Source organism: Castor canadensis, chromosome 5 (assembly GCF_047511655.1).
Source record: "Castor canadensis chromosome 5, mCasCan1.hap1v2, whole genome shotgun sequence".
Taxonomy (NCBI): Eukaryota; Metazoa; Chordata; class Mammalia; order Rodentia; family Castoridae; genus Castor; species Castor canadensis.
This window is the reverse complement of record NC_133390.1, coordinates 127,884,350-127,899,376: the sequence shown is the minus strand read 5'-3', so window position 1 is coordinate 127,899,376 and position 15,027 is coordinate 127,884,350. Positions and strand designations below refer to the sequence as shown.

Sequence of the window (15,027 nt, the reverse complement as noted above, 5' to 3'; positions counted from 1 at the left end):
GTTTTAATATTTAATATTATTTACTGCTATAGGGTATCCAAAAAAGATGTAAAATAATAGTAGAAAAGTATAAGCCATTTTTGCTTTATTACTTCCCTAAAACAATAGTGATATTTTCAAATATAATTTTAAATTGTTTGATATCATACTTAATTTACTAATTGCTGTTTGGTAACTGTTCAATCTTCTCTAAAGAGAGACTGACAATGAAAACTGAAGGGTAAAATTGTGAAATATTCTTAGCAATACAAAGTACACTGACTCTGACTATATTATAAAGGATATAATTGGGGTAAGTTGAAAAAGTTACTAACATTTCATTCAGTTTTCTTCTTTGATTACTACAGCATTAATTATATTCTTATCTTGAAAGAACAATTTTGTAGGATAGACTTACATTAAAAAACACAAAAGCACAAAATATACCTCTAACCATAGTAAAAGAAGAACTCTTTCATACCTTGAAATAATAGATAGGAATTTTAGAACTTGCCGGGCACCAGTGGTTCACATCTGTAATCCTAGCTACTTGGGAGGCTGAGATCTGTTGAATCACAGTTCCAGGCCAGCCTGAGCAAATAGTTCTCAAGACTGCATCTCCAAAATAATTAGATCAAAATGGACTGGAGGTGTGGTTCAAGTGGTAGAAGCCCTAAGTACAAACTGCAGCCCCACCAAAAAAGAAACAAAAAATTTTTAGAACTTTGTTCAGCTTTTATTTTTCATCCAAATATATATGTTTTTAAGTACTTATGCATAATTAGCAGGTGCTCTGTGAAATTTTGGTTTACCTTGATGAATAATGCTGTTATAAATCTCTGTTTAGTTCTTCTGTTTCCAGCAATGTGTTTTACAGTGGAAAAACCTTAGAATGTATTTTCCTTTAGGATACCAAATATCTGCAGAAGAATTTCTAACCTCAGTGAAAGGGAGATGTGCCAATAAAAGTATAAGAAAGATATTAATTGATTCAATTGTGTTTTTAATTTCTTCACTTATTTTGTACACATCATTTCCTCATTTTTCTATTTTTGATATTTTCACTACTTATGAAACTATTTTTATAAGTATTAAAAGCTCACTTTATACATAATTGAAATCCAGCTTAAAGAGTTAAATCTTATTTGGGGTATATACTTACTTAAGTAAATTGCTTAGACTTTACAACAGTATTTTTCAAAGATTCTCCTCCATCAGAGGTGTATGTATTTTATCTGAGGATAAACAGTTCCATTAAAAGATTTTTAAAAAAACAACTACATTTAGTAAATAATTCATATGCTAAAAAAAATTTTTTTTGGTGGTACTGGAGTTTGAACTCAGGACCTGGCACTTGCTAGGTAGGTGCTGTATCATTTGAACTACATCCCCCAATCCCACTAAACTTTTTTAAGTTTATAATTTCAAACTGAAATTCTAGATCATTTTACTATTTTGCATTATAGTTCCTGTACTAATTACAGATGTAGGACTCATTTTAATGCAAAAATTCCTATAGGTTCTAAGCAAATTAACCTTTAATCATTTTAAATGGCAATGTCAGCCAAAGAATGAGACAGTTTTCTGGGTGAAGATTTTTTTTAACTAAATAACATCTTAATAGTATATACAACCCTGAAAAATATACTTTCAAGAAATGATATAATTTGTCACTACCAAAAAGTATAAGACTGAGGCTGAATTATTTCTTAAGGTCACAATTTTTTACTCTTTTTAGGACATCAGTGCAATTTAGTTGGGATGCCAGGATCTGTGCAGTGATAACAAGAAATACTTTTTAAATTTCAAATAGGAAAGCTGAGTTTGACATGGTAAAGGAACTGAACTGAACAGAATACAAATGTTTGGCCTCCCCTAATAGATGTAGAGAACGAGCTATACTTCTTAGATTTGAATCAAGAAGGTGACTCTTAATTTTCCTTCTTAGGGTCTTACAATAACATAAAATTTTTATTGACCCATCTGTTTTGTTTTGTTTTTTGTTGTTTAGGGTTTGAGATTTTTTAGTCAGCTTAGGAAAAATGTGATGGGGAGATTTTTAGGAAGATTTCTAATTTTGTTTGGTGACTATCCATCAGTGGCTCTGCCAGTAATGTAATTCATTGGGAATAAATTAGACATGTGACCACATTATGTTGAGTTTAAAATGTCAGGGTTTGGTTTGTGTTTTTGCATTATATCATGATATTACTAAAGTAGATAGTAGCTCCCCTCCCTTTTTTTCAATCTCTATGTTAACAGGTTCTGGATAATATCTGACTTCTTTGATAAGTAAAGATTGGTCTCATTTTTTCCTACATAGTTGAAACCACCTTTGTGCCCAGCATAAACAGAGCACTTAGAGAACAAGGTTATGAGCAGCAAGCCCATATCCTTTCAGCTAGGAGAACCTGCTCCAGCCCCCAGAATGTTTTTGTGATGTTTTTTGGGCAAAGGGTCTGTGTGCAACCAAAATACCAGACATCCTGTAATATGCATTGCAGACATCCCAGAAAGGAAGGCCTGGAAAAGAACTTTTTGAATATAATCAAAGTAGATGCAGGCTTTTTCCTGGGAAAGAAAGAATGTGCTAGTTTGCAAGTTGAAATTATCTGATGTCTATAATTTGATAAACTAACTTTTTTACTTTATGTATAATTGTCTTCCAGAATCCATGAGGGCTTGATTTCAGGACCCCCTGCAGATGCCAAAATCTGCCCATAGTAAAATCCCTAATATAAAACAGTGTAATATTTGCATATAACCAATACACATCCTCCTGAACACCTTAAATCATCTCTAGATTACTTATAATACCTAATACAAATAGTTGTTGTACTATATTGTTTAAGAAAGGTAATAAGAAGAAAATCTGTGCATGTTCAGTACAGATCAGCCTTTTTCTGAATGTTTTCAGTTCACAATTAGTTGAAACAATGTATGTTGAATCTGTGGATACAGAGGACCAACTGTACAGTATGAAAATAAGTGAGCTGGGCTGGCCATGGAGGGTCACACTTGTAATCCCAACTGCTTAGGAAACAGAGAGATAGAGAAGCTAAGTTTGAAGCCAGCATCCGTACAATAGTAATTGTCCCAAGATTATTTAATTAGTCATTTAATTAAATAGTCATTTAATTAATTGTGAAAGTATTATTTCGGGGTAAGGGGAAAGTAGGGAGAAAATTCTTGATACTGTGGTTGGGAACCAAACGTTGACACTGTTCAAAAATGGGAGTGAACTCCTGTTATTCTTGGATTCTTTCCAGAAGTTGAGCCTCAAGGATAGAATATATAAAAGAAAAAGCTTTTGTTTCCTTTTCTTTTTAATTTCTTTGGCAAAGAGTTAAAAGAGAAACTTAGGAAAATCATGTTCTTCTTCCATGCTATTCATTTAACTCTTGTTTTAAGATCATTTTTGATTTTATCATAAAACTTTGAACGTTTGTCACTTTTATTTTCTAAGTGTTTTTCTTTCATACAGGAACTTTGCATTGATGGCGACTAATTTGTGTGTTTTTCTTTTTTTTTCTTTTTTTCTTTTTGCATGCTGTCCCCTGTGTTGGAACTCTCAATAGAGAGTAAGTTGGTTCAATATTTGTTAGAAACCTAACTTTGCTGCATGACTGTGACATTAACCCTTTTTCTCTGTTTTCTTTCCTGAAGAGTTCATGCAGTGTTGGACCCTTCGTAATCCACGAGATGCTATTTGCAGTTATGAAAACTGCCATTCTGTTTGGAGATGTGCTTTTTAATCTACTAATTAATCTAATTTGATTATGTTCTTTTCTATATTTGATGACTGGCACACCTAAGAAAGAGAGTATAAGAAAAGGCTGCCTCAATTGTAATACTTTATATATTTAATTCTTTCTCAACAAATTATACTTGTGAGCTATAATGAAATTATACATTGATTCCATTGACAGTTAAAGATAATTCCCAAGCCTTGCAAGAGTGAGTTCAAACCCCAGTGCCGGGAAAAAAAAATTAGCTCCTAATTCCCCACATGCACTTTCTAAAATTCTGTCATTGTCATTCAGTAAAAGCATACCAGAGCAGATTCTCAGCTTTATCTTGTGAAATAAAATTTTCATTCCTAGAATATTAGTATCTCAGAGGAACCCCTTATGCCATCAATAAAAAATTTTGTGTATAATTTCATATATATAAATATATGTACATACATACATACACACACACATGTATGTGCATATAGGATCATTTAGTAAGTACCATTGATAGGATATAAGTATTTTTAAAAAATAATAGTAGGCTGGTGGAGTGGTTCAAGTAGTAGAGCCACGTACCTAGCAAGTATGAGGCCCTGAGTTCAAATTCTAGCACAGCAAAAAAGCAAAAGTAATAGTACAGTTCTATGTGTAGAGTGCTATAAATTGCACATCTACATTTTTATTCAGCTATTCTCATTATCTCTAACCAAAAGAAATTTCTACTTTGGAAACTCACTGAAGTCTTCTGGAAGGAAAGCATTTAAGATCTTAACAGAAATTTAAGCTTTGACTGGGTCAGCAATAGGAGAAAGGGCCTCCCAAGACTGACCTTAATGAGTCCAGAAAAAGAAGTGGGAGATGCCAGGGAGTTTATAGGAAAGAAAAAGGAGTTAATCTTGGCTAGAATGAAGGGAAAGTCTTCATTCTGGTAGAGAAAAGGATTGACAACTAATTATAAGGTAAATTTTACTTGTAGAACACCCTTATGTTCATTGAACAACTTTTTACTGGCTCCTCAGCCTATAAATAATTTAGAATGTGGTTCTAATTGGTGATACAAGATTGTAGAAATACATGGTTTTGAATTTAGCACCTGCCTATAATCCCAACACTAGGGAGGTTGAGTCAGGAAAATTTTGAGCCTCAAGGCCACCCTGGGCTACATAGCGAGACCCTGTCTGAAAAAAAGAGAGAGAGTGTGTGTGTGTGTGTAGAGAGAGAGAGAGAGACAGACAGACAGACTATCTTTATTCTTTATTCCCAAATAGTATATGTTCCAGGTAGAATGATAATACAGTGTAGGAAAGATGAGTAGCTTTTATCTAAAGTAGTCCAAAAACCTTCTTGGTACACTTTGTAGAGAATAATATACTGTATGTAAATAAATGTGGAGTGGGGGGCACAGGAGGGATAAATAGTAAGCAATTGTGGGTTTTGAGATATAGATGAAGAGGGAGAAATTGTCTATATTACCAGATAATCTAAGATCAGTTTGGAATGGTACAACCTCACAAGGGGTTTAAACCTATAGATAATGAGAGAACATCAAAGGATTTTGTTTTTATTGCAAAGATGGTTATCCCAATCCCGATAATAAGAAAGAAGCATGCACAAACAAACACAGCCTGCAGGGTAAATCTGCCTTATGGCCTATTTTCTGTAAATAAAGTTATATTGGAACACAGCCTAGCTTGTGTATGTATTATCTATCACTGTGCTGCAATGACAACAGGGCTGAATAGTTGCAAGACCACACTGATTGTAAAGTCTTAAGTATTTACTATCTGACCTGTTGCAGAAATGATTTGATAACTGATGGCCTTGGTTATTTGTAAATATAAAGAGAAAAGTTAGGCTATTTCAGTAATCCAGATCTGAAGTCAGAAGTGCTAGGTACCTACAGCAATGGTGTGATAAACAGACTTTGGGAAGGCCAAAGAAAGCTACTCTAGAGATTCTGGGGCCTATCAGGATAAAGCAGAGAATCCCAGTCTAGCAGGTCACACTTGTGATGAAGAAAGAATCAGAATAAAGACACACAGATAACAAAAGGAGAATTCCTGGCAACAAGAAGGGAAATAAAAGGAAAGCAGTGTCAAGCTGCAGAATGACCAGATATATGGAACTTAATAAAAAGCTGTTATGCATCACAATTAGAAGCTAAGTGGTGGAAGCAATAGAATGGAAGTTGAAAGTAAACAAAGGGTTTAGATAAAGGAGTCAAAAAGAGCAAACCATAATTCAAGAGAGCAAGATACAGAATAGAGCCTCTTTCCTCAGCTGTCGCCAAGGTACTCGGTTCTTCCAAGGAGGCTAAGGCCACATTGGGGTGAGGCCCTCACTTCATCTGGTGACTAGCACTGTGCCTGACAGTCTGCACCATGGCCTCAGTCTCTGAGCTTACTTACATCTACTCTGCCCTCATGCTGCACAATGAGGTCACCATCATGGAGGATAAGATCATTAAGGTCTCTGGTGTGAACGTTTAATTGTTCTAGCCTGGCCTGTTTACAGAGGCCTTGGCCATTGTCAACATCGGGAGTCTCATCTGTAATGTAGGGGCTGGGGTCCTGCTCCAGCAGCTGGTGCTGCCTCAGCAGGAGGTCCTACTCCCTCCACGGCTGCTGTCCCAACTGAGGAGAAGAAAGTGGAAGCCAAGAACGAAGAATCAGAGGAATCTGTGATGACATGGGCTTTGATCTTTTTGACTAAACTTTGCAACATGTTCAATAAAAACGTTTGACTCTTGGGAAAAAAGATACAGAATAGAAAGATTAGTCTTAAAAAGAATTGGATCATAATTGGATTATTAGAATGTAGAGTATAGAAGAAATCAAACTAAGGAAAAAGGCAGTGAAATTTTTTGTGAATGACAATAAAGCCATCTAGTAATAGATTATATAGAACATAGTTGATCCTTGCTAATCCTGAGCAAGCCATCGACCTAACAGATAAGTCACTTCATTTTCTAGTCCGTAAAATGGGAGACTTAGGCATTCTAATGGCTTAGGATTTTCAAAATGAGTTTTCGTATGGGAAAGTAAAGTTGGAATTCTCAGAAGACTGGGGAAGAGTTGAAACAAGACCAAATGTGATTCAAAGAATAAAAAAAGAGTTATGTGCTGGCAAAACAGATTTGGAGGAAAGGAGCAAGAGCCCCTGTTTGAAGTGCTTGCCAATTTCTAAAGTGGAAATTCTTCTAATATGGCTTGATTTCAAGCTACCAACCACCTCACAGCACCTCCTGAATATGTAACAGATGACTCTCCAAGCAGGTACACACTAATACCAGATATCCCAGAACAGATCTTCCAGGCAGCCATAAGAGTGAGTGCCAGATTTGGCATACACTAAGTCTAAAGTAGTTTCTTAATATTCTGGGCCCTGAGAAAAGAGCCCGAGACAGTCTAAGTGAAGCATTCAGCCTAGTTTGAAACCCAAGAGAAGCCGAATTTTGAGGGGGTATGTGAGTGAGAGGTGGAATGGCAGTTAACCAAAATCTTCATTGTATGAACAATGTTGAAGCAGAACTGCCTGGGGACTGAGACAGTACTAGAAAATTTGAAGCCATAGTTTCTGCTTTTACAAATATAGAGCATCTTAAGCAAATAGCTAAGTTGTATTTTTTTAATCTTTAATTCAGATTCAAATGTTAAAGCTTAGTTATAACTCTAATAGGAAATCCTAAAAATAGAGTTTATGTAAACTATATGAAAGAAATTAAAGAAATGTAATGTTGAAAGTCAAACTCTTAATACTCACATTCACATAGTTATTTTGAGATTGCCTAGTACTTTTAAGATATTTTTAATCATCTACTCTGGTTATGATTTTCCTCAATACAGCATGGCTGAGACTCTTAAATGTTTTTTTCCTCTTTACCTAGATATAAATTTTCCAGTATAGTGTTAGATTTCTTGTGAAGAGATACAGTCTTGTCATAGGTCAGGTCTCACAAATATTTTAATGAGATAATATCATTTATAAATGTTAGCTTCTGTCCGCTTAAAAAAGTTTTTCACCTTATGAAATTTTTTTAATTGGCAGATTAATGTTAGCACCAGGTAAACTCCACCTGTACTGGTGTTAATGGAGAGTAATCACTTGCCATCTAGGACCTGTTTTAGATTAGTAAAATTTAAATGTATGCTTTTATCCTGGATTATTTTATTTTAGGTATAGTTTTAGCTATCACTGCTCATTTAAAAGTACTTTTGAGGCAGTATTAATAAATAATAGATCTCATACCAAAATGTTTGTGCTAAGTATCATCAATTTGAGACATCTGAGAATTCTCTAATTAGCCCATTATGTCAGATAAGTTTTTACTTTAAGGTAGCTATTAGTATAGTCATCCTCTAATTTACTCAGTGCCACTCTAGTTCCTTTCCTACATTTCTTATATAATGTATGTCAGCCTAACTACTTTAAGCTGTGACATCTTTAATTATATTAGGTGTGCCAGCCATTATGGCCAAAGTTTCTTTACAAGTGATACTGCATGGAATAGCTAATTGTCAAACTTCTGCAGAAGTTGGATAACGGCTGAAATGTACTCTTGTATCACAGAGTCCAGTAAAAAGCAAGAGAGATTTTTTTTTTTCCGCTTGGCTGCCAATCGCTGTGCCTCTGATTCCTGTTTTCCCTTCTATTTCAGTTTTGAATTGAGCATATAGGTCAACATTTCCTCCTTTTTCTTCCCACCTCTCCCCTTTATCAACTATAGGTGTTCAGCATGTTTTTGGAGACTCTAGTAGATTTCATACAAGTCCACAAAGATGACCTTCAAGATTGGTTGTTTGTACTGCTGACACAACTGCTAAAAAAAATGGGTGCTGATTTGCTTGGTTCTGTTCAGGCAAAAGTTCAGAAAGCCCTTGATGTTACAAGGTAATGCTTTCTGGACATATTTCACATTTACCAGATAATAATAAGGAATATTTAGTCCTTATATTAAAAGTTCAGATTTCTGAGTCCTTTCAGGTTTTGTTTGTTTGTTTGTTTTGGCCATACTGGGGACTGAACCCAGGGTCTTACATATGCTAGACAAGCTCTTTACCACTTGACCTAAGCCTCCAAGGCCTTTTCCTTTTTTTTTTTTTGAGACAAGGTCTCACCACTACCTTTTGCCCAGGCTGCCTCAAACTTGGGATCCTCCTGCCTCCACTTCTGAGTAGCTAGGGTTACAAGTATGAACCACCATGCCTGGCTCTTTCAGATAGCTTAGACAGCATGGACCCCATTGCAAAACTGTTAATTTTTCCCATTTATGTCATATATATACAATGCAGCATTGATCCTTTGATCAAACTTGTTATTTTGTAAAATTTTCATTAAGTAGGTAGATGATATGTAATGGAGAGCCTGATAGCAAGTGTGAGAGCTTGAGTTCAGATTCTAATATTGCCAAAAAAAATTAGATAATTCAAGATGGCATTTTATCTTAAAGTATATGTAGAGGTCACAGGTGATAGCAAATACCTGTAATCCTAGCACAGAGGCAGGAGGAATGTGAGTTCAAGGCTAGCCTGGGCTACATAGATCCCTGTCCCCAAAATAAAACAGGCACAGTATCATGTGCCTGTAGTCCCAACTAGTTGGGAGTATTGAGGCCATTTGGGCAGCATAGTGAGACCCCCATATCAAAAAATAATAATTTTTAAAAAAACACACCTTGGCCTTTTTGGCTAAGATCAACTGAAGATATATCTGCAATGTAGGGTTGAAAATTAATTTAATCCTAAGTTTTAAAAGAATGTTTTTATTTTTTCAACAACCTCTTTGCAGAAGACTGAATCTTTAATATATTTCTACTTTCTTGAGCAGATTATTGAAGTGACTTATTTCAAATGTCCATTTACTAAGTTGACTTGTGAGTCTGGAATTCAGATTTTAGGAAACATGTCTGAGAATACTGAACTTTTGACTGAGTACATTTTTCTGATTAAATGTACAGTTGAGGCTAGAGAGACTATTATTTACTAAATACTGCTTCTGGATATAAATTCAAATGTTTGTATTCTTCTGAGAGTGCTTTTATTGTATACCATAGCACATAGACTAGACAACATCACATGAATATTATTTCATGCATGCTTTTTGAATATGTTTTCATATTAAGCCTAGTGTTTTGCTGAGAAGTTTGTTAAATGCATACTTGCCAACTAAATTTTATTTATTTTGTTTTGCTTTGTTCTTATTTCAGAGAATCTTTTCCAAATGATCTTCAATTTAATATTCTAATGAGATTTACAGTTGATCAGACCCAAACACCAAGTTTGAAGGTAAAAATTTGAAGTCTTAAAAGACAATGTAAGAAATGGAAGTATTTTATTAATAAAGTTATGACAATTTTTGTATTTCTGTCACATGAGAAACTGTTCAATCAGTGGGTTTTGTTTTTATAAACTTTCAGACAGTCAAGCCAGCACTTCGGGACCAGCTTCACTCTTTTTGGAGCTCCAAGGTTTTTTATGTTTTGTTTTAAGCTGCATTATTTCTTTTCTTAACTCTCTCTGGAGTGTTTCAGATAATGTTTGTATGCATCCATATTCTACTACTAATCTTTGTAAGCCTCTCATGCATGCACATATCTGACTTCAGATATTACTCAAATGCCCCATTATCCTTTGGAGAAGCTTTCTGGGGATACACATGTAGAAGTCATCACAATATGGCCATCTAACCCTGAGCTGGTAATGCAGACTCGCTTTATAAAGTCTTACCTAATTTTATGTTTGTGATTTCCCAACACTTTTTTTCTTAGCTGTAATGTGAAGAGTTTTATTAGGTATTTTGGGCAAAATACCAGTTTTTGCCTAAGTACTTATTTTAGTAAACAAAATTTTTAAGTTTAATCTCAATTCCATTCTCAATTCTCCATAGCTGAAATAGTAGCTTTTTCTGTAATCTGATACTTCTGACATGTTTGTAATCAGGATTAACTTTCTCAATTTTTATTTACACACATTTTCCAGTTATCTGAAAACTCAGTGAATTCTAATTTGTGACTTAAAATAAATAAATTTAACAGGAAAAAAAAACTTAATTTAAAGAAGAGTCCCTGAATTCTTAACTACAAAATGTTTTTCATGAGCTATATCAAATGAGATTAAAGTCAGGGAAATAACAAGCATATGTGCTTAGATAAATCTTATATTTTCTGCTCTATTCTGCACGTAATGTATTTCCACAAGCATTTACTGTTTATGATTGATTTTTTCTCTAAAGTTCCTGAATGTGATTGTGCCTCCATCACAGTTATGAATTATGTTCCTTACCAGTGTTGGCTTACACTCAAAATAACGTTTTCTCAGAGCTACTTTGTGAAAGGGGTTCCACTTGTGTTTATTTTGAAAATTGATCTGCGGGGGAGGGGGGGGGTGGCTCAAGTGGTAGAGCACCTGCCTAGTAAGTGTGAAACCCGAAGTTCAAACCCTAGTACCACCAAAAAGGAAAAAAAAAAAAAGGAAACATGATCTGCAGAAAAATAATTTACTTTATATCACTGATAAATATATTTTTATGTCCAGTCATTGTGCTAGGCATTCCTGGAATATAAACTTAACATTTTTTATCATTATTATCTGATAACATGATAAACTAAATTGCGATAAAGGATATGATGTAAGTACCTCCAGTGGATATTCAACTACTGTTGAAAGTGTGTGTAGAGATGTTTCATGGGCCAATGCAAATGAAAGTCTGAACCAGCTTCAGATTCAAGAGCAAGAAGTGACTTGACAGAGAAAATAATGCTGCCAAAGACCTAAAGAGAAAGACAACCAAGGGGAATAGTGATGTGAACAGACAGATTAAAGTTACTTCACTCTGTTGGAAAACATTGTACTGGAATCACAGACTATTTCTCTAAAAGCCTAATTTTTTTCATATGTAAAACATGTAGATACAATAGCAACACCATAGGGAAAAATCACACATCAACTCTTTAACTGATAACTGATGTTTTAGGACAGCAATGTTAAGTTATATTGGAGCCATTCCTCTTGCAAAAGTAAAAGCTTTCAGGTGGATAATAGGATTAAGCATAATAACGGGTTACAGAAAAACACAAATAACTTGAATATAAGTACCAAAAAAATCATCTTTTAAAAAAAGTATTGATCTTTCAGATAAAAATTCATGTTTGAGCCAGATGCGGTGGCTCACATCTATAATCCTTCCTAGCTACTCCGGAGAGTGAAGATCGTGATGATGGAAGATTGAGGCCAGCCTTGGCAGAATGCCCATGAGACGCCATCTCAGCCAATAAAAAGCTAGTCACAGGAGCGTGCTCTGTCATCCCAGCTACATTGAAAGTGTAAATAAGAGGAAAATTGTAGCTCAGGCCAGCTTGTGATAAAAGCAAGACCCTATTTGAAAACAAATGGAAAAAGAGCTGGGGGCATGGATCAAGTGGCAGGGTGTTTGCTAAGGCCCTGAGTTTTAAAAAAAATTGATATTTATATAAAATTTTACATCTTTCATAGATTGTCACATGTTTAAATGTCAAAAAGAAGCCAGGTAGGGTGATGCTTGCCTATAATCTTGTAAAATCCCCTACCAAAATATAAATGTTCAAATGATGCTGTGGATATTGTGCATAGTATAGTAAACACATCTATCCTGTGAAACCCTTTTAAAACTTTCCATGACTCAAGCTAGGTATGCTGGTGCACACCTGTAATCACAGCCCTTGGGAAGCTGAGGTAGGAGGATCATGATTTTGTGCCCAGCTTTGGCCACATAATGAAACACTGGCTTAATAAAAAAGAAAGAATGAAAAATAGCTGAATGTTTCTGTAATCCTAGCTACTAGGGAGGCAGAGATTGAGAGGATCATGGTTTGAGGCCAGCCCTGGCAAAAAGTTAGCAAGACCTCCGTCTCAACCAATAAAAGATAATAGGCATAATAATGCCTGTTATCCTGGCTATGCAGAAATGCATAAAACAGAGAATCATTGTCCAGGCTGGCCTGGTCATAAATGTGAGACCCTTTTCATGGGGCATGACTCAAGTGGTTGAGTGCTTGCTTAGTAAGCACAAAGCCATGAGTTCAAAGCTTAGTACCAACCCAAAAGAAAGAAAATTTTTTATGATTCTCTAAATTACCAACACACTGCGCTAGTTGAGTTTCACAGAGTGCAAATAAATACCCTCAAATATTGTTGCTGGCACATTAAAAACATACACTGCTGGTTGGACATAGTGGTGCATTCCTATAATCCCAGCACTTGGGAAGCAGGCAGGAGGATCATGAGTTCCAGGCCAGCTTGGGCTACATAGTGAGACCCTGTCTCAGAGAGAGAGAGAGAGAGAGTTTATTTATTGGTTTAGCATAACCACCTTTCAGCTGTTTATACTGATAGAAGGTAACATGACTTCAAGAACTCAGAATATTATGTACTCCTATAATTTAGTTGGACCTGCTACTGCAAAACTAACCAGGTGTCTCTTTCCTTGTGTACTACAGATTTCTGATGGCTCATAACTCATGTTTACAATAAATTTCTATAAATTTATAATTCTGGTTTTTTATTTAACAGGTAAAAACTATATAGGGTATACAACATGCTGTTTTGATATGTGTATACATTGAGGAATGGCAAAGTCAAGCTATTTAACATTTTAATTCTCACATGTTTATATTTTATGCTGAAAACACTTAATATTCACTGTTAGTAATTTTCAAATATGCAAAGTGTATATATAAGTGTAGACACTTTGATGTACAATAGGTCTCTTGAAGTTTTTTTATGTCTACACAGAGATTTTGTGTCCTTAAGCAGTATCTCCTCAATTAACCTGCCTCTGATAACCACTAGTTTTTCTTTCTTTCATTTTCTTTTTTCTTTCTTTTCTTTTCTCCTCTTTCCTTCCTTCTTTCTTTAATTCTTTCTTTCCTCTCTCCCTCCTTTCTTCCGTCCCTCTCTCTCATCTTTCCTTACAACAGGTTTCCTGGAATGTAGCCCAGGATGGCCTAAAAGTCACAATTCTCTTGTGTCTGCCTCCCAAATGCTGGAATTGCAAGTGTGCACCACCACACCCAGCTTACTCTCTGTTTTTCTATGAGTTCGAGTCTGTCAAACTCCACATGTAAGAGAGATGGTGCAGTATTTGACTTTACCTAGCTTATTTCACTGACATATTGTGCCCCCGGGGTCATCTATATATATTGTCACAAATGACAGAATTTTCTTTTTTTTAAGGCTCAGTAGAATTCCATTGTGTGTATATCACATTTTCTTTATCCTTTCAATTACTAATGTGATTCCATATCTTGTCTGTTATAATAATGTTGACATGAACATGGGAATGCAGTTAAATCTTCAGCATACAGATTTCATATCTTTTGGATATACACTCAATGGTGGAATTGGTGGGTCATACAGAATTTTATTTTAATTTTTTAAGGAACCTCCATACTGTTGTCCATAATGGCTATAGTGATGTACATTCAATGTACAAATTCTTCATATCGTTACTTAAATTTCATTTCGTGTGTAATAGACATTTCTAACAGGGATGAAGTGATATTTTATTGTTGTTTTAATTTGCATTTTCATTATGATTAATAGTGTTGGAACATTTTTTCATTATACTTGTTGGCCATTTATATGTCTTCCCTTGAGAAATGTCTGTTCATGTCCTTTAATCAGTTTTTAAAAAGGTTATTTGATTTCCTTTTTTTTTCTCACACTTGGTAGGCAGGTGCTCTACCACTTGAACCACTCCACCAGCCCTTTTTTGTGATTTTTTTTTTTTTTTTCGAGATAGGGTCTTATGAATCTCATGAACTGTTTGCCCAGGCTGGCTTCGAACTTCGATCCTCCTGTTCTCTGCCTCCTAAGTAGCTAGGATTATAGGCATGAGCCACCTGCACCTGGCAGGTTATTTGTTTTTTGTTGTTTATATGGTTTACAAATATATTCTTCCATTCTATAGGTTGTCTCCTTACTCTCAATATATGATACATACATTCATGCTGAAACGTGTTACAACATGATAATTTTAATTTGATGTAATCCTGTTGATCTATTTTTACTTTGTTGCCTGTATAAAATTTAAAATACTTCTTAAAATTCATTCACTATGAAATTTGATGCCTCCAGTTTTCTTATCGTTACTAGGAACAGAAAGGAAAAAACATAGAAGAGTTAGAACCTTATTTTAATATTTCACTTCCTACATGTCAGTTTGACATGCCATTCCCAGAGACCTTACCTGGCCTAAATGATAGAAATGACAGTACAATGAATGAGAAAAGGAAGAGCATAGAAAAACTAATTACATTAGTCTTTGGCAATGTTTTTTC

General features: G+C 35.0%; 1 protein-coding gene and 1 pseudogene across 43 annotated transcripts in view; both read left to right on the top strand.

The window, feature by feature from the left end:
• Clasp2 (cytoplasmic linker associated protein 2) overlaps positions 1-15,027 on the top strand; it is a 206,657-nt gene that overhangs the window by 138,728 nt on the left and 52,902 nt on the right. For 23 of the 43 annotated variants that reach the window (XM_074074125.1, XM_074074105.1, XM_074074101.1 and 20 more), the window contains 2 exons: positions 8,440-8,603; positions 9,919-9,997. In XM_074074125.1, the coding sequence (XP_073930226.1) occupies positions 8,440-8,603; positions 9,919-9,997 (243 nt within the window). Of the gene's footprint in view, positions 1-8,439; positions 8,604-9,918; positions 9,998-10,128; positions 10,180-11,900; positions 13,238-15,027 lie in introns of those variants that run through there. The other 20 variants (XM_074074091.1, XM_074074087.1, XM_074074085.1 and 17 more) reach the window with 2 other exon arrangements.
• Positions 7-8,433, top strand: LOC141423331 (large ribosomal subunit protein P1 pseudogene; annotated as a pseudogene).